At 41.0% G+C, this 20,965-nt stretch overlaps 1 protein-coding gene across 1 annotated transcript in view; it reads left to right on the top strand.

The window, feature by feature from the left end:
- Nucleotides 1-17,777, top strand: part of LOC149317956 (sentrin-specific protease 5-like) — a 57,065-nt gene extending 39,288 nt beyond the window's left edge. The window contains exons 7-10 of the mRNA XM_089508730.1: nt 6,422-6,559; nt 8,670-8,753; nt 16,723-16,773; nt 16,895-17,777. Of these exons, the coding sequence (XP_089364856.1) occupies nt 6,422-6,559; nt 8,670-8,753; nt 16,723-16,773; nt 16,895-17,005 (384 nt within the window). The 3' untranslated portion in view covers nt 17,006-17,777. The remainder of the gene's footprint in view (nt 1-6,421; nt 6,560-8,669; nt 8,754-16,722; nt 16,774-16,894) is intronic.
- Nucleotides 17,778-20,965: the final 3,188 nt, after the last annotated feature.

Genomic DNA, 20,965 nt, shown 5'->3' with positions numbered 1-20,965 from the left:
CCCTGCTGGTGCTATTAGACCTCTCAGTGGCATTTGACACAATAGACCACGGCATTCTCTTGGAACGCCTGAGAGAGTTAGGAATTGGAGGCACTGCTTTGCAGTGGTTCCGTTCCTTCCTCTCAGGTAGATTCCAGAGGGTGATGCTCGGGGACAGTTGCTCTTCAAAAACAGAGCTTAATTGTGGTGTCCCTCAGGGTGCCATCCTGTCCCCGATGTTATTCAACATCTATATGAAGCTGCTGGGAGAAATCATCCGTAGACATGGAATGGGGCGTTATCAGTATGCTGATGACACGCAAATATACTTCTCCATGTCTCTCGGTCATCAGCAATGATGACAGATAGGATTTCTCCCCTCAATCAATGTCTTGCAGCAGTAATGGACTGGATGAGGGAAAACAAGCTCAAGCTGAATCCAGACAAAATGGAAGTACTTACGGTAGGGGCCCCCAAACCAGGTATCGGGCCACAACCTCCAGTCCTAGAGGGGTTCACGCTCCCCTCAAAGGACTGTGTTCGCAGCTAAGGGGTGCTTCTCAACTCGTCGCTTCAGATGAGAAATCAAGTGAATGCAGCAGTCAAGAGTGCCTGTTATCAGCTCCGGCTGATACATCAGCTGCGCCCTTTCCTGGAATGGGGTGACCTAGAAACTGTAGTACATGCACTGGTAACCTCAAGACTTGATTTTTGCAATGTGCTCTACATGGGGCTACCCTTGTGCCTAGTCCTGAAACTTCAACTGGTACAGAATATGGCAGCCAGATTGATTACAGGAACAACTAGGAGTGACCATATTACACCTATATTGAAATCACTCCACTGGCTGCCTATTCATTTCTGGGCACAGTACAAGGTGTTGGTCATTACCTTTAAAGCCTTCCATGGCTTGGGCCCAACCTACTTAAGGGATCGCCTCCTTCTGTACAATCTGCCCCGTACCCTCAGATCCTCTGGGAAGAATTTGTTGCAGTCCACAAAGACCAGATTGACAGCAATCTCCCAGAGGACTTTTTCCGGGATTGCTCCCACTTTATGGAATGGCCTGCCAGACGAGATCCGTCAAATTGTCAACCTAAGAGAGCTTCAAGAAAGCTGTCAAGACGGATCTCTTCCGGCAGGCCTTCCTGGAATAGAACCCGGCCATGTAACACTCCCCCCCTCCACAGACATATATAAGCGAAGACTCGACCCACCATTATTTTATTATCGTACTATATTTAGATTTTACCATTTGTAATTTTAATGCATAGAATTGTTTAATCCTTTTTTAATGGGGGGGATTGTATATATTGTATTTTTTAAAGGTTGTGTGCCACTTTGATTGTGATAACAAAAAGTGGGATATAAATTAAAGTATTATTATTATTATTATTATTAGATCCTGCTCCCCTTCTTCCAGAGTCTTCTTTGTAGTCATAGGAAACTGCCTTACACTGAGCCAAATTAATGTACAGTGGGCCCTTGGTAACCTCTGAGGTTTGGTTCTAGGGACCCCCATTGATACCAAAAAATGCTCAAGGCCTATTATATACAGTGATGTAGTGAAATAGTGTTCCTTATATCAAATAGCAATATAAAATGTAATATTTTCAAGCCATGAATGGTTGAAACCATGGACAAACAATCTGAGGATACAGAGGGCCGATGGTAGTTCATTATTGTGGTCTGTAGAGTTTCAGGTAGAATTCTTTTCTAGCTTTACCAGATGGTCTCTCATCTGCTTGAAGTTTGAAATCATATGAGATCAGGTGTTTTCTGGGTGGTCTGATGGTATGCCATATTGAAAACATTGAAGTCATGACCATGAGGCTTCAAAACCCACTTACAGAATCTGAGAACACCATGAGTGCCAAATCTGATGTTTTTGGTGGTGTCTATGCACACAATAATTTAGCATGAGGTGGTGTGGGATGGTAGCTTGCATGTGTGTTTTTTAGTTTGTTGCTGTTGTTGCTTTGCATGGAATAGTAATCGAGATGATTGGGACCATGGGACCTGCTTCACATTACATAGCAGTCAGCGGGCCAGCATTAAGTATTAAACACTTGCAGCTTGCCTTGCAAACATGTTTGTCCTATCCATTAAGCTGCAATCGTTTTCACCTGCCTGGGGCTATTTCCATCTCTTCCTATGCCTTCCAGATCTTCACTCGTGGCCTGTATGCTGAATAGCATTTCTTCATTGGTGTTTGACTGTGGTGTGCTAGCATATGTATTTGTGTGTTGAAGGTTGTCTTTTAGAAATTCTAATTTCATGCTTAAAAACCAACACCATTGCATTGCACACTGTAAAAAATAATAATATTGATTTTGAATAATTCAGCATGAAGAGATGTAGGGCAGTAGCCATTGCATGTTTTCTTGAAAATAAATTGAAGCGTCTGTTTAAACAAGCAAATGGTGTCAAATAAGCTGTGTCTGGGAAGGAAAATAGAACTGCAAAATGACTGTGTAACGTTTGGCCTACATAAGGAGCACCGAAGGTGGCAGAGCAGATTGTTCTGCCTTACATTGTAGTTGAGGTCTCTCTCTCTCTCTTAATTTCATTCAGGTGGAAAATGTTCAGAAATCAGTTACTGAATTTTTAAAATATATTTTATATCACCTTTCACCTTTTGAGCTGAAGCCCTCCACAGCGGTTGATGAAGTAAAAGCCTGAAAACAAAAATGCATATAAAATCCAGTTAATTAAAACAATATAAAATATTTAAAACCATCACAGACAGTGTAATTACCTACTTATTTTTAAATAAAAGGATAAAAATCAGCCCAGAACAATCAGTCTATGTTCAGCAAAGCTAATGTTGTAGAATGCTGGGAATGTTGTTCTTCCCCTGCAACCAGAAGTTTGTGATGGAGTTCATAACAACTGCCATACCATTGAGAAGAATTTTAGTCTGTTGACCACCATACCTGTGTTCCTTGCCCAGTTGGCTGATATCTATTGGTAATGAAGCTGATATCCAGGTATGTGCATTGACAAGAACCTCCTCAGTTGTGATGGAAGCCATGTGTTGGGTTGCAGTTTCTAGCATTCTACATAATTGGCTATGCTGAATAGGGCTGATGGGACTTGCAGTCTAACAACATCTGGAAAGCCCCATGATTCTCACTGCTGCTTTGCTGAGAGGTGGCCTTTCAACAGAACAGAACCACAGTGCTCATTTGAGGGTAGGGAAATTGAGGTATTCTCAACAACAAGGAATTGAGGCATTCAACTGCAAGGAAATTGAGGCATTCTCAACAACATCTGGAGGGCCACCCTCAGCTTAAATGTTAACAGGCAAAGGGATCTTGTAGTACCTTTGAAAATAACTGAAAGAAAGAAGCTGGTAGCATGAGCTTTCATAGAATTGAGCCTACTTCCTCAGAAGCATAACTATTAAATGCAAATAGTTTAACTGGTATAGAACTTGTATGTAGAAAATATATGAAGGTCTGGACTCAGAAGAAGGAGGACTGAAGATAAGAGGAAGGAACATCAACAATCTAAGATATGTGGATGATGCCATACTACTAGCGGAAAACATTGCAGACTTGGAACAATTGCTAAGGAAGGTCAAGAAAGAAAATGCACAGGCAGGCTTACTGTTGAACACAAAGAAACCAAAAATAAACCCCACAGAGGATCTACATGAATTTAACCTAGATAATGAAGAAATCAAACTGGTTAAAGCATTCCTGTACCTTGGATCAAATTTTGATAAGAATGGAGATTGTAGTCAAAAAATAAGAAGATTGGGTGCCTAAAGTGTAAAGATATACAAGTGAGCAGTAAATTTAGAATCGTCCGAACCATTATATTTCCCATCACCATGAACGGATGTGAGAGCTGGACAGTGAAGAAAGCTGACAGAAAGTAAATTTATTTTAGATGTGCTGGCAAAGAGTGCAGAGGTTACTGTGGATGGCCAAGAAGTCAAACGAATGGGTCCTTGAACAGATGAAACCTGAACTTGACCTGGAAGCCAAGATGATGAAACTCAAGCTATTATATTTTGGCCACATCATGAGAAGGCATGACTCATAAGAAAATACAATAATGTTAGGAAAGGTGTAAGGCAGTAGAAAGGAATGCTACATGCCACATGGATGGACTCAGTCAGGGAAGCCATAGGGCTAAATCTACAGGACCTAAGCAGAGCAGTGGAGGCTAGGAAGTCTTGGAGATGTCTCATTAATAGGGTGGCTGACCTGAGGGCAATTCACAATAACAATATAGAACATGATATAGCTGGTATAGAAAATGGTAGTGCATTTAGTGAAGACCAAGCAGAGGAAACATCACTTCTATTTCTGCTTCTTAGGCTGCCTACCCATTAGCTTTCAGGCCCAGGTCAAGAGGACACTTAATGCTAGGAGCCCTAAGCAGAAATTAGGAAATAAAGAAGTGCTGCTCTGTAAAATTTAGATGCCTTATGAAGACCATACCTCTGCCAAGAACAACCATTTCTCCCCTCCCTGGGCAGCGCACAGATGCCAGTAAAGGAGTGGGGTGGCGGCCCTGCCCTCTACCAGGCTCCTAGTAATAGATTCTGTCCATGAGAAAATGACCCTTTCACACAGTAAAAGGTTCTGCAGCCTTCATCTGAGCCCTGACAGTGGTTAAATGACCACATCGGAGCTGCTTCTCTGTTGTCTCTGCTTGCTGATAAATGTTTTAATGATATTTTGCTCTGTGTTCCATGGTGCTGGTGAGATGCCACCTAATTTTGTAAACATCTTGAATAGAGTATTAGGAAGGCAGGTAAACCTGGTGTGTATAAATAACATCTATGAGAAGCAGGCAAGGATGTTATTTCATGCTTCTGGATACAGGAGACATCATGTTTTGTTGTGTGCTGTGTCTTTGTACCCCTTCCTGTGCCTTTTTAACATCTACCATGTCTGAGCATGTGATGTTGCAGGAAGGGGTCAAGAACAAGGAGCAAAACTGTATCTGGGCTGACGTGTATGCTTCTTAAGTAGCTTTCAGGTGCCTGTTGGGCTTTCTTCCTCCTTCCTTCTATTATGTGTGAGGTTATTTTTTATTCTGGGCCTTTGGCTGTGCTAATGTTTATGCCTATAGCAGCTGCCTCCCCTGCTTTCAGGTCTGTTTTGACCTGACATTTTCTTTCAGTTGTCTTGCCCTTGTCGGAACTGCTCCTGCCATAGCTGAGTTACTCATCTATCAGTTGCAGCCCTCCTTTTTCTATTCCTCCCTCCATCTCCGTGTCCTCATTCTGCTGTTGATTGCCCAGGTGCACGACTACTTCTGAATACGGTGCAGCTTTAAGCACACAGATGGTACTTTGTAGATTTGCAGTTGAAGGGTACTTGAAGAAGCCATTGCCTATGACAAAACATGTGTTTTTTGGAGTAGGAGGAACTCTCCTCTGAGGCTTTGCCCATTTGGGAGGGACAGGATGAGAGGCCTTGTTTCTGCTCAGATGGTTTGCTTGTAGCCCTGTTTGACTTGCAGAATTGCTATTGTGAACTCAGAGCCAGGGATCTTAATTTTCTTTGCCAAAAGCCGTAAAAGGACATAGTCCTCCTTTATCACCTTTTTACACCCTGTTCTGAGGATACAGGGTGAGGCAGGGGGAGTCAGGAAGGTTCTTCTATGTTGCAATTTATTTTAGTTTTATTTTCCTTATGATCTGTATATGCTACCTAGTTAAAAAGTTCTCAGGGTAGACCACACCATAAAGGAAGTTAAAAGCAACATTTCAGTTGGGTGTAATGACTGACCAAAGATTATCCAGTGGCTTTCATGGATTAAGGCACATCTGTACTTTTCTTCCAGCCTAATGCTGCCCATTACACTGGTTTTATAAGTCTGTTGCAAACGGAATTAGCAATTCCAGGTGACATTATTTGTGCAGTTCTGTTTCTGAACAAATAAAATGACTTGGTACAGCAGATGTATGCCAAGATGAGCTTACGTGGGGGGATTCATAACCCCTACATTTCTATCTCCCCTCTTCTTATTGCCAGAATACAAAATAGTGTAGAGCAGTGGTAGGAACCAGGGGTCCTCCAGTTATTAGATTGTAGTACCCGTTATTTTTTGCCCATTGAACATGCTGTCCGAAACTGATAAGATGGTGAATCTAACAACTTCCATAGGATAGAGGTATCTCACCTCTGGTAACGGCAAAAATGTATGTGATGGCGTTTACCACACAGTTCTGTGGCTTAGCCTTCACTAACCTGGTATGCTCCAGATGTGTTGGACTACATTCCCAGCCAGCATGGCCTTTGATAGTCTGGTACATCTAGATAAGACTAGAAGGAAGTTGGGAAGACCACAGGGAGAAACATTATTAGATCTCTAATAACTCTTCCTAGAGATTATTCTGTATCATATGTTATAAGAATATAATTCTATTGCACATCACATTGCATGGTTTGGGTGACAGATCTTCTCTTTTTGTTAGGTGGACCTCTTCAAGAAGACTCTCTTGTTAATTCCTATTCATCTGGAAGTCCACTGGTCCCTAATTACTGTGAATCTCCCTAACCGAATTATTTCATTTTATGACTCTCAAGGCATTCATTTTAAGTTCTGTGTTGAGGTAAGAGGAACTGTTATAGCTGTTTTAATAATATGTTTCAGTCTTTCCTAAAACAAGACTTGATCCCTTGTTCTGTCTGATTTTGTTAATTTTCAGCAATACTTTGGTAGGTAATACTTGCTAAATCTATGAGTCACAGATCCTCTTTGGCCAAAAGGGGAGAACATTAACTTTCTCAATTTTGTTGCTATAGGAACTGGCTCAGAGCCAGAACTTGGAAACCTTTAGCACTGGCATGTTAAACTGTTTTTTAAAAATGTTTCTTTTAAGACACTGAAAGAAAATTACAGAATTGATTCATTATGTGAATCTTTACACATTAATGTATTATATTTTTTAAAAGTTTAAATTACTAAAAATATCCCAACTCTCCAGATTACCCCTAAATAATGAATTGAATTCCAAAAACAATTAATCATTATTATTTTTTTAAAAAAAGCCATTTTTTAAATGTCGTTCATTTTCATTCATAGTTCTGTAATTCTTGCAAGCATTAAATTGATCTATGGATAAATGAAGAAATACGACAGTTCTTAGAATCCCAGATATCCCAGATATCTTATTTGGTGGATCAATTTGTCCAGAAAGTTGTGCAAACCAGTGCTTCTCAGGCTATTTTATGTGGGGGATTGGCAGTTATTTTTTCCTAGTATGCTAGGGACCATCACCATATTTGTCACCATTGGCTACAAGTGCTTATTTCTTTTCTGGAAACTTTCCAGGAACTAGCAGCCAGTGGTTCAAGGACTGGCATGGGTCCAGGGACTGCTACTTTGAGTAGCACTGGTAGAAGCAAAATGCAATTTTCCTTGACTGTACTAAAATCCTTTTCTTTTCACAACTGAGTTGCAACAACCTGTTCTAGATTCAGTTCAAGCCAACTTTTCTTCTCATGGAACATTTTACACACACACACACACACACACACACACACACACACATGCAATAATGTAGTCAGGATTATCCAATGATCCCCATGTTTTCTGTAACCTAGATGATGCTCACTGTCATCTTCAACCTTGTTCTAGCTATGTTCATGAAAGCATTGGTTCCATTGTAAATACTTTATACACTCGTGTATAACTCTAGAAATTTAAGTTAAAAAATTGACCCAAAAACTTGTGTCGTCTTATCCATGGGTCAAGGTAAGTACTGTACTTGTATCAAAAAAGGAACCATCCAATTCCCTTCTCTGAGTAGAGTGGTGAAAGACGAGAGTTTAGCCTATCCTAGGAGAACTTAAAAGAAGCACCGACCCCCCTACTCTCTCTGCCATGGCACTGCTCCAGGCCTTTTTGAATGCCTGGGTGGGAAAATGAAGATGTTGGTGGGTCTTTGGTGCTTCCCCAAAAAAGCACAGAGAGGAAGATGTTTGTGCATGTTCCTCAGCTTTTCTGGATTAGTATCAGCCAGAGTTATTATCACATTAAATTTAAAGGCTGTAATAACTGCTAATGTAGTAGCCATTTGTTTGCCTATCCATCCTTTTTGACATGTGCATGTATTCTTAGCCCCACATGTGCCTTGTCCCCGCCTCAAACATTTCTTAGCCACCATTATTATATTTCCCTCCTCATCCATCCAGGCTTTACAGTGAGCACAAGCAGTTATGCCTGTCAGAATTTTGGAAGTTCTTTGGCATCATTTTTGTTTGCTCAATTTTACTCTCAACTTATCTACAGGCCATATCAAAATCCATAATTTTGACCCCCAAACCTGCCCTTGAATTATACATGAGGTTGACTTATAGTTGTGTATATGGTAGCTATCAGTTTGTGCCTATTATCTATCACAGTTATATCCTGCTCCTTCCTATAAATATCTCACAGCAATGTATACAGGCTTGTTACAACGATGAACTATAATAAGCTCCATTCGGCCCTTGATACTGAGAATTGGTGGCTTCCTTGGGGTCTACCCAGCATGCTTTGTGAACTTAAGTTTGCCTAGTGCAAGCCATGGTCAAGTAAGGAATTAATCCCAGTTTTGTCCAGTTTGAGCCAAACATTTTTCACTGTATTGCATTGGAACTTATGCCTCACCTGCAAGGAAACAGCTTTTAATGGAACAATTTAAGTAACCCTTGTTCATATCTTCTCTTTTTTAAAAGAACATACGGAAATACTTGCTAACAGAAGCTAAAGAGAAGAATCATCCTGATTTCCTTCAGGGTTGGCAGACTGCTGTTACAAAGGTAAGGACCATCTGTGCCTTTGGAATGGTGTCTTTGTAAAGTAAAATGAAGTTATGCAAAAAGGACATCATCATGGACGAATGAAGTTCTACCTTTGTTCTCAGGAAACAGAGTTTTTGTGGCACCCCTTGGATAGGAATGGCTAGTAGTAAGAAGCAAAATAATGGGGATATTTTGCAGAAGTGGGGTGAGGCAGGCTCACCACATGCTCCACCTGTAATGCTCTGCAGCCTTTTGGGCCTTTGTGAGAACATTGTGTTTGAATACATAGATGTTCATCTCGGAAATTTAATAGTTGCAAAATGTGTGGCCTTTGTGGATCTTGTTTGCAAGTAGGAAGAATATTCTAAACCTGTGCATAGTAAGAATCCCACCTGGATTCCTTGTGATTGGGTGGGATACAAATAAATAATTTATTATTATTTATTATTAAGGTGTGCTGGAACTCACACTGACTGCACCTGATTTAAATTCTTCCATGTGTGTCTTCTTGCCCGGCATTTCTGCTTAAGAGGTATGACAGTATAAAATGAATGTGTCCTCCTCTAGGCCAGATCTTGAGACCACTTAATGTATTTTTCCGTGAATAGGCAAATTCTGTGCAGATGTGGTTTTTATCTTGAAAGAGTCTGATAAGGAGACCATTGACTTGTGTTGGAACCATACATAGTGTAATACAGAAAACATCCTCTAATACTCAAATACATCAATGCTAAATAATTTTATTGGACATCCATATGAGGATGGTAGAGAGAGTTAATGGTTCTTTGTCTTATGCAGACTTGTAAGCTGACAGAAATGCTGTTTTGCTGTAGAGTTGAGGCCTGAAACAGTACCTTCTAGATTGGGGTGGGCAGTATTTTCTTTTGGTGGCACATTTCTTTGGAGATAATCTACTGAGTCCTTGTGGTGCCTGAGCTAAAGTAAGCAAGGTTATCCCTTCTAAATATTTTTATTTCTCTCTCTTTCTGCCATCTTGTTTTCTCTTATCTTGTTCTAGATCAGGAGTGAGGAGTGTGGCTCACAAGCTACACCTCCTCTTGTGCATCCCCCAACACTCCAAGCCCCCCTGGCACCTCAAGCCACCCAACACCCCACTTTTAAAAAGAGGAAAATGCTGCAAATTAGCTAAAATGCTATCACATGGCTTTCTACTACATGGTTTGTCTTTTAAGATCTTACTTATGTTCCCACCCACCCATGCAGACCCCAAAATGCCAACTGAAAATCTGGAAATGGCAAACAGAAATGCCTCTCTAGATCATATTTTTGGCCTTTTTCTTACTGAAAATTATGGTTTAGTCCATCACAGGTGATTGTGAATAAAAAGTGGTTCCTGTTGCAGTTTGCCCCTCCCTGTTAAGGAGGGTTCTATGAACTCACCAGCTGCCAGGCAGCAAATATGACTCCAAAAACTGAGCTATCATGAAATCAGGGTGAAACCTGAAGGCCAGCTTTCAAAAACATTTCTAGTCTAGTACTGGTGCCATATGACCTAGATATTCTTGAACCATAAAACCCTTCTTTATTCAATAAAGATGAGAAGAGCAAGTCTGATAGTGTTGTTTGTTCAAAAAGTCTGTGGATTCATGATTTAGCTAGAGTTGGTTAATTATTTTTAAACAACAGTGGATAGCATGACAAATAGAGAGCTACCTTGCTAGGAAGAGCAGGAGATTCCACATATCATGGACAGCTTTAAAGGTGGGGAAGATAGTTTTTTATTATGGAGCTATCAAGACTGCCACATATACACCAGCTCCTCATAACTAAATGCAGTCTGGCAGTGATAAAAGGGAACAACTTGTGTGAAGTGCAAACGAGGGAATTTGTGACTTGCATAACCATATCCTGTCATAGCTCCAGAGAGATAAAATGGGTCATTGAACATCTGACAGTCTCCCAGTGGTTCCTTCCTCACAATAAGATGTCTTGAAGCTTTATTGCCGTATGAGGATGATCTCCCATTTGCATAGCTCTTTTGGGAAGAGGATGAGGAAGGTAGTTTTTGGTCGAGGACATAACCCAAATGTAGGAATGTTTGGTGACTTTTCTGTTGGGAGAATCTAGAAGATGTGTTGATGAAACTATAAAGTTTAGATTAAAAAAAAAACAGCTTGGTTATATTGGAACTTCTGCAACGAACAAGACTCTGTCTGTGTAGCCTCTCTGCTAGCTGCTCAGGGCCAAATCTGCTTTTAGTTATCCTTAAGATAGACCCATCCCTGCAAAGTGTGCACTTGCATGGATGCAATACATGAAGCAGCTATCAGCTCACCATTTTGGACCTGCTGCTCTTGAGGATATACATGGTGTTCCCCATAATCATGTTTCATTTTCATAACCTTCTTAGTGTGTATACCATTTGCTAGATAGCTAGTGCCAGAGCACATCTTCCTTCCAAACAAAGCACAGCTGCTGGGTGTGCTAAAAGAACATAAGAACAAGCATGCTGGTTCACACCAAAGACTTACCCTGTCTAGCATTCTGTACCCACAGTGGCCAACCAGATGCCCATGGGAGGTCCACAAGGGAAACATAAGTGCAACAATGCTCTTCTGCTTGTGTACCACAGCAAGTGATATGTAGAGGCATACAGCTTTTGGTACTCAAGGGAATGCTGTATATGTCTATCAAAATTGATAACCATATGTGACCCCATCTTTCATGACTTTCGGCAGTGTTGCAAGGGTTTTTTTTTATTCCAAATCCAATATAATTCATCAAGTTTATTTGTCTGTGGCACAATGTCCATTAAAAATGTTACAAAAGCACTGTAGGAAAATTGTGAAAATTATCACATGCTGCCAGCATGCTTGCAGGAAAGTGTCTGACATAATACAAGTAAAATACAATAATTAAAACAATTAAAATTACAGGGAAAATGCCAGGGTAACAATAAGGCTACAGCAACTGGTTCCCTTTACAGTCCACTCACTGTTGATGATTTTAGAAATTTGCATCTGATTTTTTGGGTTACAATTGCGAAGGTGGCCACCTTAAGTGTAATAGATTTGGAATGGTCTTTCCAACATATTGCAAGTATCATACAGCATCCAATCTGCCCTCGTTTTCAAAAGGTCTCCCAGGAAATGGTTCCTGGGGTCCCTATACAGTGGGCAGCGTAAAAGATAATGCACTAGGTCTTCCACCTCCCCAGAACCACAAATAGATAAACACTGTGTGTAAGGAATCCCTTTATACCTTTCCTCTAAATGAGCTGAAGGCATTGACTGAAAACAGAGGGCAGTAAAAGCTTTTCTCAAAGCTATGAAAGTTATGTCTTGCAACTACTGTTGGAAATATTGTTCCTTCTTTATAAGGATGTACCATGGAGAGAACGATTGCTGTTGGCTGGCAAGCAAATTTTCAAGGGAATCTGACTAAAAAATCCTACCTCTAGTAGCATTTGTCCTTATGAATGATTGAGGTCTGGACATTTTCAAAAGTGGAAAGGGACAATGTTGTCCAAAGGTGGGTCCATCCACCCTTAGCAATTTGCTCAGTAAAGCATTGTTTTGCTAAATTACTGTCGTCCAAATTCATCAGTCTTTCCCCATAGAGTATAACTGTTTCATGGATTCCAGCCTTAATAGAAGGGAGATCCACTTCCAGCCTTAGCAGCGAAGAGAGTACTCCCAGAGGAAGAGCTAGCAGTTCTTTCAGGGATCTGTTCTGAATAATTTTGGTTGCTGCAACATGAACCTGTCCCCATAGCTCTGCTCCATATAGTAATTGGGGCAGAATTTTGGAAGTAAAGATTTTTAGAATGGGGCCCAGCAGGTAACCCTATTGACTCTATCAAAGGTTAGCATTGCTTTTGCTGTCATCCAGGCTAGAAGCTTTACTGCTTGGATGACAGCAAATGGCATTTCCAATTTCCATTATAGGAAAAGTGTACCCCCAGGTATTTTGAAACTATAACATTGCTAAGTCAGATGACCATCTAAGTACCATTTGTGGGGGAGCTTCCTTTTTTTAAAAAAAAACCCACTACTTTAGTTTTGGAATGATTAATAACCAAGTTCTCTTGGCTGCAAACCTTGCCTGTTTTTGTAGAAGTCTCCTCCAACCTATCTGGTTGATAAACAAGAGGGCCATGTTTTTAGCATATACTGTAACAGCATTTGCATTTTCCTGTTTCCATCAGAGGGTGGGAAATAATCTGCAGAGCTCAAATCAGAAACGAGATTGTTCACATAGAAATTAAACAGAAAGAGGGCTAACAGGCAACTCTGTCTGACACCTCTTTGAGTTTTGACTTTACCAGAGAGAGTACCTGATAAACCACCCCTCACTCTTAAGTCAGTGTGTGACTGCAGTTGTCTCAACAAGAACAAACGTTTGTCTATGTTTGTGAGTGACAGTTCCCCCCACAATTTCTTTCTGTCTATTAAGTCAAATACTGAATTGAAATCTACAAAGGCCACATACAGACTTCCTCTCAATATAAAACCAGTATACCTAATTATATACCAACAACAGGTTTAACTTTTGATTCTGAGAATGGCTTTCTTGATCTTGTGGACACCTGCACTCATAGTGGTGGAGAAGCCTATCTGTGCCTGCAAGTCATTAGGTCTGTATGTAACTTATAGCTTTGAGGGCAAGCTCCCATTTGCTGGGAAACATGAACAGATTGCTGAATGTGATCGGACAGGCCTGTACAACATATGGGCCGAGAGCCACTTGCAGCACGCCAAAGGATTTCGGGCAACCCGCAAGGATGTTGAATGACTTCAGAACTCCTTCACCACCTAGCTTTTTCCCAAGGAGAGGGCCAGGCAGAGGAGAACAGTGTTATAATAATTATTAATTAAGTAATGATTAAAATAATTTAATCATTAATTTATACCTTTACTTGGAAAGTGAGCTGTTAAAAACCCATCTATTGCCTGAAGACATTTAGCCTATTTTAATTTCTGCCCCAAACTACTGCCAAGTTTTGCAGGTCTGTGATAGGACTGTGGTCTAATCCAGCATGTCTCTTCCTCACAAGTGTGTCTGTGAGACGGTGTTCTTTAATAGTTTCAGTGTTGGACTAGGACTCTGCAACTCCAGGGTTCAGATTCTTACTCAACCATGGAAACCCACCTTGGGCAAGCTACTCTTGGTCGGCCGTAGTGGGAGGCTGAATAAATCTTGCCAAGCAGGGTCCCTGTAAGTCAAAGTCAGCTTATTTATTTATATTTATTTATTTCATTTATATCCTGCCTTTCTCCCCAGAGGGACAGATAAAACCTTTAAAATTATTATAAAATTCAAACAATTAAAACATCTATATATAAAATCACATAAAATACATACAATAAAATATAATATGAAATCACATAAATTATAGTTAAGTTAAAAACAGACTAGAAATCCACCTACTACATAAAACCGCCCAGCTGTACATTATGTACAGAAAGCCTGCTGACATATAAATGTTTTACCTGGTGGCAAAAGGCCAGCAGAGAGGGGGCACACAGCAATAACAACAATAACAATAAGGTATCTTCCATTTTCTACTCTTCTCATATTCCTAACATAGATGTATGTCTTGGACTTAATTGCAAGTGCACACCTGCCATACAGTGCTTTTGCAGGTCTCTGAACCTGTTAAGGAAGAGAGGTGTAGAAATCAGTATTCAGTGAAAAGGAGCTTTGAAGCAAAGTCTTTTCTGAGCTGTTCGCAAGTGTGTGTGTGTGCAGGCACTTATGCACAGGTACAAAATAAATGGTTCCTGTGTAAAGCAGATAACAATGTTTAAATATTTACTTAAAATAATTGAGAGGAAACTATCCTGCCGAGGTCATTAAAATTTGGTATTGGGTTGGGAGATGTAATTTGTTTTCTATTATAAAATATGTATTTGTGTTAGATTCCTTGGCCTCATCCATACAAGGATCTGAGCATCTTTTGAGTACAGAGCCCTTGCCATGTGTTGTGTGACTTGGACAGGCCTGTCAAGGAAACTCACAGCTTGATTTACTTTAGAACAGTGATTCTCAAACTATGGTCCTCCAATTGTTTTGGACTTCAGCTCCTAGAAGCCTCAGCCATCTTAGCTAATGGTCTGGGATTCTCGGAACTGAAGTCCAAAACACCTGGAAGGTCAGAGTTTGGGAATCACTGCTTTAGAGGAACAATTCTACTCAAATCTACTACTTAATATTGTTGTGGGTTTTCTTTTTGTTAAACTGATTTCTCACCCCTCCAAGCAAAATGACAAGGAAAATTTTGCACGGAGTAATGACCAGATCTCTAGCTGGGAGGCAGATGTACCCCTCACCTCTGTGGATCTGAAGCTTCGACTGATGTTTCTGCCACCACTTCATTCCACCACTGGCACAGAAACAGACCTTCCCTGTTTTTTCAGAAGTGCCGAGGTGTGAGTTGTTCTCTCCCCAATTTGATTGCTACACCAGGTGAATTCAGATGGAGATGTTATGCATAAAAGCATCTAGACATAGACTCAGCAGGTATTGGGTGCCCTCCCAGATCATCCTGGAAACAGTTGAAAGGAGTGTGAAAGGTTTATCTGACTACCTTTGGGCAGGTTTCCCCCATCAAGGTTGACAAGAGGGGAAGAGCATAGCAACTGGTTTGGAGATCACTGTTGCCATAGCTTGGGGGAATATGGAGCCCAGGTTTATTATTTATTTGTTTTTTTAAAATATTTATAACCATCCTTTTTCCAAACAGGCTCCCAGAGTGGAAGGCTCCTATACTACCTGTCAACAAGTTTTCTGGGCAGGTTACCAATAGATCTTAAAACCATGTAGGAGAAAAATAAAATGCATAAAAGCCCCAAAGAGTTCTAGCAGGACAGAGTATTTTCTCTCCACTCTGGCACCAACTCTCTAAGATCTCAGGCATGATCTTCCTTTAAAGGGAAGATGGCAAAGAAAGGAACCATAACTGTGTCCAGTTCTGGGCACCACAGTTCAGAAAGGATGTTGACAAGCTGGTATGTGTCCAGAGGAGGGTGACCAAAATGGTGAAGGGTTTGGAAACCATGTCTTATGAGGAGACACTTAGGGAGCTGGGTATGTTTAGCCTGGAGAAGAGATGGTTAAGAGGCGATATGATAGTCCTAGTTAAGTATTTGAAAGGATGTCATATTGAGGATGGAGCAAGCTTTCTCTCTGCTTCACCAGAGATCATGACACAGAGCAAAGAATGCAAGCTACAGGAAAAGAGATTCCACCTAAACATTAGAAAGAACCTCCTGACAGTAAGACCTCTTTGACAGTGGAACATACTCCTTTGGAGTGTGGTGGAATTTCCTTCTTTTGAGGTTTTTAAACAGAGGCTGGATGGCCATTTGTTGGGGCTGCTTTGACTGTGTTTTCCTCCATGTTGCACTGGATGGCCCTTGTAGTTTCTTCCAGTTCTATGCTTCTATCAACCTGGGTTCTTACGTGTGTAAAGAAAATGCTCTGCCATTCAGCTATGATCCTTACCTAGATAGTAGCAGTGATATGTGAGGGTGACATGCCTCTTAGCAAGACAGAAGTGTGGCTGGATAAAGATTCAATCTCTTGGCCTCCATCACCCTTGCCATGTGTCAGTTGGCGATGTAAAAATGAGGAATTCTGAAAGGGCTTTGTATACAAGAGGAGCCCAAGCTCATTCTTCTGAACCTCCAGTTAGGCCTGGGAAGGACCTCTGAAACAATAAAGTATGACTACCCTCCAGTGTCAATAACACAGAACTTGATGGATCAGTGCTTTCCAGAGCTTGGGAAAGTTCCTTTTTGCAAATACAACATCCAGGAATCTTCAGCTGGCATGACAACTAGCCATGCCAGCTGGAGATTTCTGGGTGTTGTAGTCCTACAAAGTAACTTTCCCAAGTTCTTTGTGTGTCAGAGGTGTCTTGAGGTAGTCTTTCAAGGATTTCTCAGTCTACACTCAGAGAAGAGTTTTGAATGGGCTCCCAAAATCCACATCTGTTCTAAACTCTGTTCTGCTTCCCTTACAGTGCATTCCACAACAGAAAAATGACAGTGACTGTGGAGTATTTGTACTCCAGGTAAGGATATAACTTTTTAAAATCCCCAGCTGTCCCTCTCTAGAATCTGCTGATGGTAATTTTTGGTCTTGATTTCTAAAACTTGTCCTCTCCCTTCCATTTTCTGAATTTTCACCCTCAGTACTGCAAGTGCCTCGCCTTAGACCAGCCTTTTCAGTTCTCGCAGGAAGACATGCCTCGAGTACGAAAAAGGATTTACAAGGAGCTGTGTGAATGCCGACTAATAGACTAATCGAAAAGGAAAAGCAAGAGAAGGAGGGGGGAAAGCGCTCCTGCTTCTGGCATTTTTGAAGAGCCCCAGCTGGTGTTTGTGTACTTGAATTTTCTGAAGAACTTCCGTGAATTTCAAACCCAAGTCTAGGCGGAGCGGAGTGGCCAACATAATTACCTCAACCTTTTTTTTCTGACATGCTCCTTAACCAGTGGACCTGCCACAAAATATTCCCAGTGTCAGTTGGTTTTTTTTCTAATGTTCTTTCCTGTATTTAATATTTATTATCTTTGACGCATGTGCATAGGCAAAGCATGCGACTAAAAGAGAGAAGTATAAAACTGTAGAATTGGTGCACCTTTGAAATGTAGCTAGAAATGACAAGAATAATACAGGTTAAGCGTCTTTTTTTTGTCTGAAAACATGAAACATGCATGATCCATTTTCCCCTGATGCAATAATGCTTTGAATGTACAGAGAATTCCCAATGCCATAATGAGAGCAGCTAGACCTCCTTTTTTCTTTTCTTAAAAAGAAAAGAAAGTTGGATCATTGCTCCTCCAGTATCTTTTTTTCCAATTCCTATTCCATTTGGAAGAAGACAGATGTGTTGGAAGATAGCCTATATGCCTAGGTTTGTGGGAAATCCATCCAAGCTGATCGCTGCAATTTTTAACAAACGAACAAACAAACAAACATTTCTATGGCTACTAAATCACCATCTTCCTATGGTTCAAAAGCAATCCCTTGTACAAGAAACTCTTTAGTGCTAATAAAACATGGAGATGCTGGTTTTGTTGGTGTTGCTCATAGATTTTTCTCTGGAAATATCATCTGTGGTCCTGTTCTCAGGGTGATTTATAACGTATTGGTGGGCCCAAAGAGCATCTCTCTGCCTTCTGCTTCTTTTCTCCTCTTTCATTGCCTCTGTGCTTGTGCATTAGCAGTGTCGGTGACAGGGTCAAGAGAGCAACCTGCATCTGCAACTTCATGGCTTGCCAGGGAACCTTGGGTGTACACAGCCTGCCTCCATTTATCCCTGCCTCTCTCTGTGCTGTTTGCTAGTTTCCAAGTTTTAGGACCAGTATGATGATTTTTCCCAGGCAGAATACTGTGTGCCTGGAATAAATTTTGCAAAATGTAGAGGTGGGAGGTGAGGAGCGGGGTTGACAATTATATCTACACCATGACTGGGCAATTGTATTCATTCAGATTCTTTTTGTACTGGAACCTCCATAATCCTTCAGCATTTTCTATCCTGGTTAAGCAGATGGGAATTGGAAGCCAAAAACATCTGGAAGGCCATAGTTACCTATTCCTGGTTTACACTGGGTGCAGATCTATTGTCAGTCTCTTATGTTGTATGGGTGTGTGTATACACAAATGGATGTGTGTGACAGTAACTTGACTTCAGTATTTTTATGTTACAGCTGGATCTCTGTATCTGCAGGGGATCATTTCCAGGCTCACTCGTGGATACCAAAATCCATGCATGCTCAAGTCTTTTGTAATGGCAAAGTGGTGTGGTGCCCACATGCCTGCTACCATGGCCACATGCACACACTGCCATTAAGAAAAATGAGGGCTTGCCATCCATGGATGGCTAAATCCGTAGATGGCAAGTCTGCATCAAAGGAGGCGGATTGTATTTGGAATCTGAATTTGTGTTTTCCTGCATTACCCACCAGATTTTTGGTGAATCATCCACCATATTGATTTTGCTTTGCATTATAAAAACATGGAGAGGGGGGAATATAGGATGGGAGAGGAAGGTAATAAGAACCTTCTGGTGTCTTTAAGATTTTGCATTATGTGGTACAAAGTTAGCCATCTCAGTTGTGAAACATCTCTCCTGAGCTTTCATAGAAAATTGCTGTTTGAAGATTAACTGTTAGGAATTTAAAAGGAAGTGGTTCATCCTGAATTCCCAGCATCACCTGCAGCAGCCTTCTGCAGCCTGGGTCCCTCCAGATATTTTAGAGTACCAGAGTCTAAACTACCATCCAAGTGCCCTTGGATGATGGCAGTTCTAGTCCAAAACGGCAGAAATTTACAAGGTGAAACTAGTGTAGTAGTACTCAGAATTCCTTACAGATAGGGAAGTCCCAACATGTGTTGCTTGGAACCCCTGGATTTTCCATTTGATAAATGAGAAATGACAAAGTGTGGCCTGTGGGATGCAAGTGTGCTCCCAGGGCCCCCTCTATGTGTCAGATTTTGTGTGTGTATTTCTTTCCAATAATATCTCCCCCCCCCCCCCATGAAGTGAGGGCATTTGCCATGTTCCCCCCATTGGGGAAGTTTAGCCTAGGAGAGTAGAAGAGAGTGGAGGTAGTAATCCCATGTCCATTTATTTGGGATTTAGCCTTAGCAAATGCAGCTCAATTTGCCTCTGAGTGAATATCTACAGGATTCTGTTGCATCTTAACATTCTCTCCAAGTAGCTACTAAAGATAGATAAAATTGTGGAAATATACAATATTCCATTAGAGAACTGTGAAATTGTTGGCAAGCTTTTAGCATTGTATATTTACTTTTACTAGCTTTACTTGCAACCATCTGAACATCCTACCTGGATTCAGGAGGCCAACAAACCTCTGGAAAAATGGGACCTATCTCCCCCCCCAGCCCCCAACCTTGCCTTCAAACCATTTGTCAGACTAGGACTAGTCTTTATTGCATTCATTTTTGAAAAACAACAACAACCCTGTCTTTGAGAGGGAGGAATAGTGTACACTTGTTAAATATTTCTTACTGACAGTAAGCGCTAGAAGCCAGATGATTAAAATACAGAATCGTAAAGAGGCAGCTCAGGCTGGTGCCAGGAGCAATAATTGCTATTTATGTGTAATGGTGATCAGCAGTAAAAGACCAGCCATGTTTGATTGTGGCAAAGATTAATAGGTTTTTCAAGCAACAATCTAGAAGCATCTTGCCCTTGGATGTTATCATCTGAATTTGTGTTCTCAGTCCATGTAGTTGGAAAAAAACACAACCCTGAACTTGGAACAGAATGCTTGGCTTTTCTTGATAAATAATCTTCACTCTTTCGTTTGGAATTTCTGGCCTGTATGTGTTTGTGGAATATAGAAACATAAAGCTGGTGGCTGTATTTTTCCCCGCAGAAGCATTTTTATTTCAAAGTTCATGCAAAAAACCCAGGATGCCAAATGTAATGTGATGTCCTTCTTCTCTTCCTTGTTTCTCTCCTTACATTATAAGTTGAATATGACCCATCAAGAAAGAAGGCTTGCATTAATAGACCATAGTTTCTAAGTCAAGGGAAAAAAAATATGTGTGTGTGTTTGCCTTCATGTTGTTTCCAACCTATTGGGACTCTAAAACAAACCTTTCATGGGGGTTTCTCACAAAATTTGTTCAGAGGAAGTTGTCTGTGCCTGCCTTGGAGGTTGAATGAATGTGATTTGCCCAGGTCATCCAGTGGATTTCCATGGCTGAGTGGGAATTTGAACCCTGGTCTCTAGAGTCATAGTCTGACACTCAAACCATACTACGTTGGTTCACTGGGGCTATTAAAAGAAGTAGTAATCCCATTATATATTGCACTAGACAAGCCTCATTTGGAGTACTGTATTCATTTCTGGGCATCTCATTTTAAGGATATAGACTCTATATTATAGACAAATGAAGTGGGTTCAGGGAAAGGCAACAAAGATAAGACTTGTGGAGAACAAAATCTATGAGGAAAGGTTGAATGACTTAGACATGAGAAGACTGCCAGATGACATGATTGCACTCTTTGTCTAAAAAGTTATCAGAGAGGAGATAAGACCAAGGTAGCATGAGGACTAAGGCCTGGTACATATGAGCCTTTTAGGCACCCTCGTCATGTGCTAGGGGTTGACTGAGGGCGGAGCACCCACACGCCCTGCAACCCTTGCATGTGATGAGGGCGTAACAATGGCAGTGCCCTGTATACATGGGCGGCGCCATTATTACGTAAGTGCCTCGCGGTGTCTG

The sequence above is a fragment of the Sceloporus occidentalis genome, unplaced genomic scaffold (assembly GCF_023333645.1).
Source record: "Sceloporus occidentalis isolate IW3139 unplaced genomic scaffold, rSceOcc1.0.p SCAF_2, whole genome shotgun sequence".
Taxonomy (NCBI): Eukaryota; Metazoa; Chordata; class Lepidosauria; order Squamata; family Phrynosomatidae; genus Sceloporus; species Sceloporus occidentalis.
This window is presented reverse-complemented; position numbering and strand designations above follow the sequence as displayed.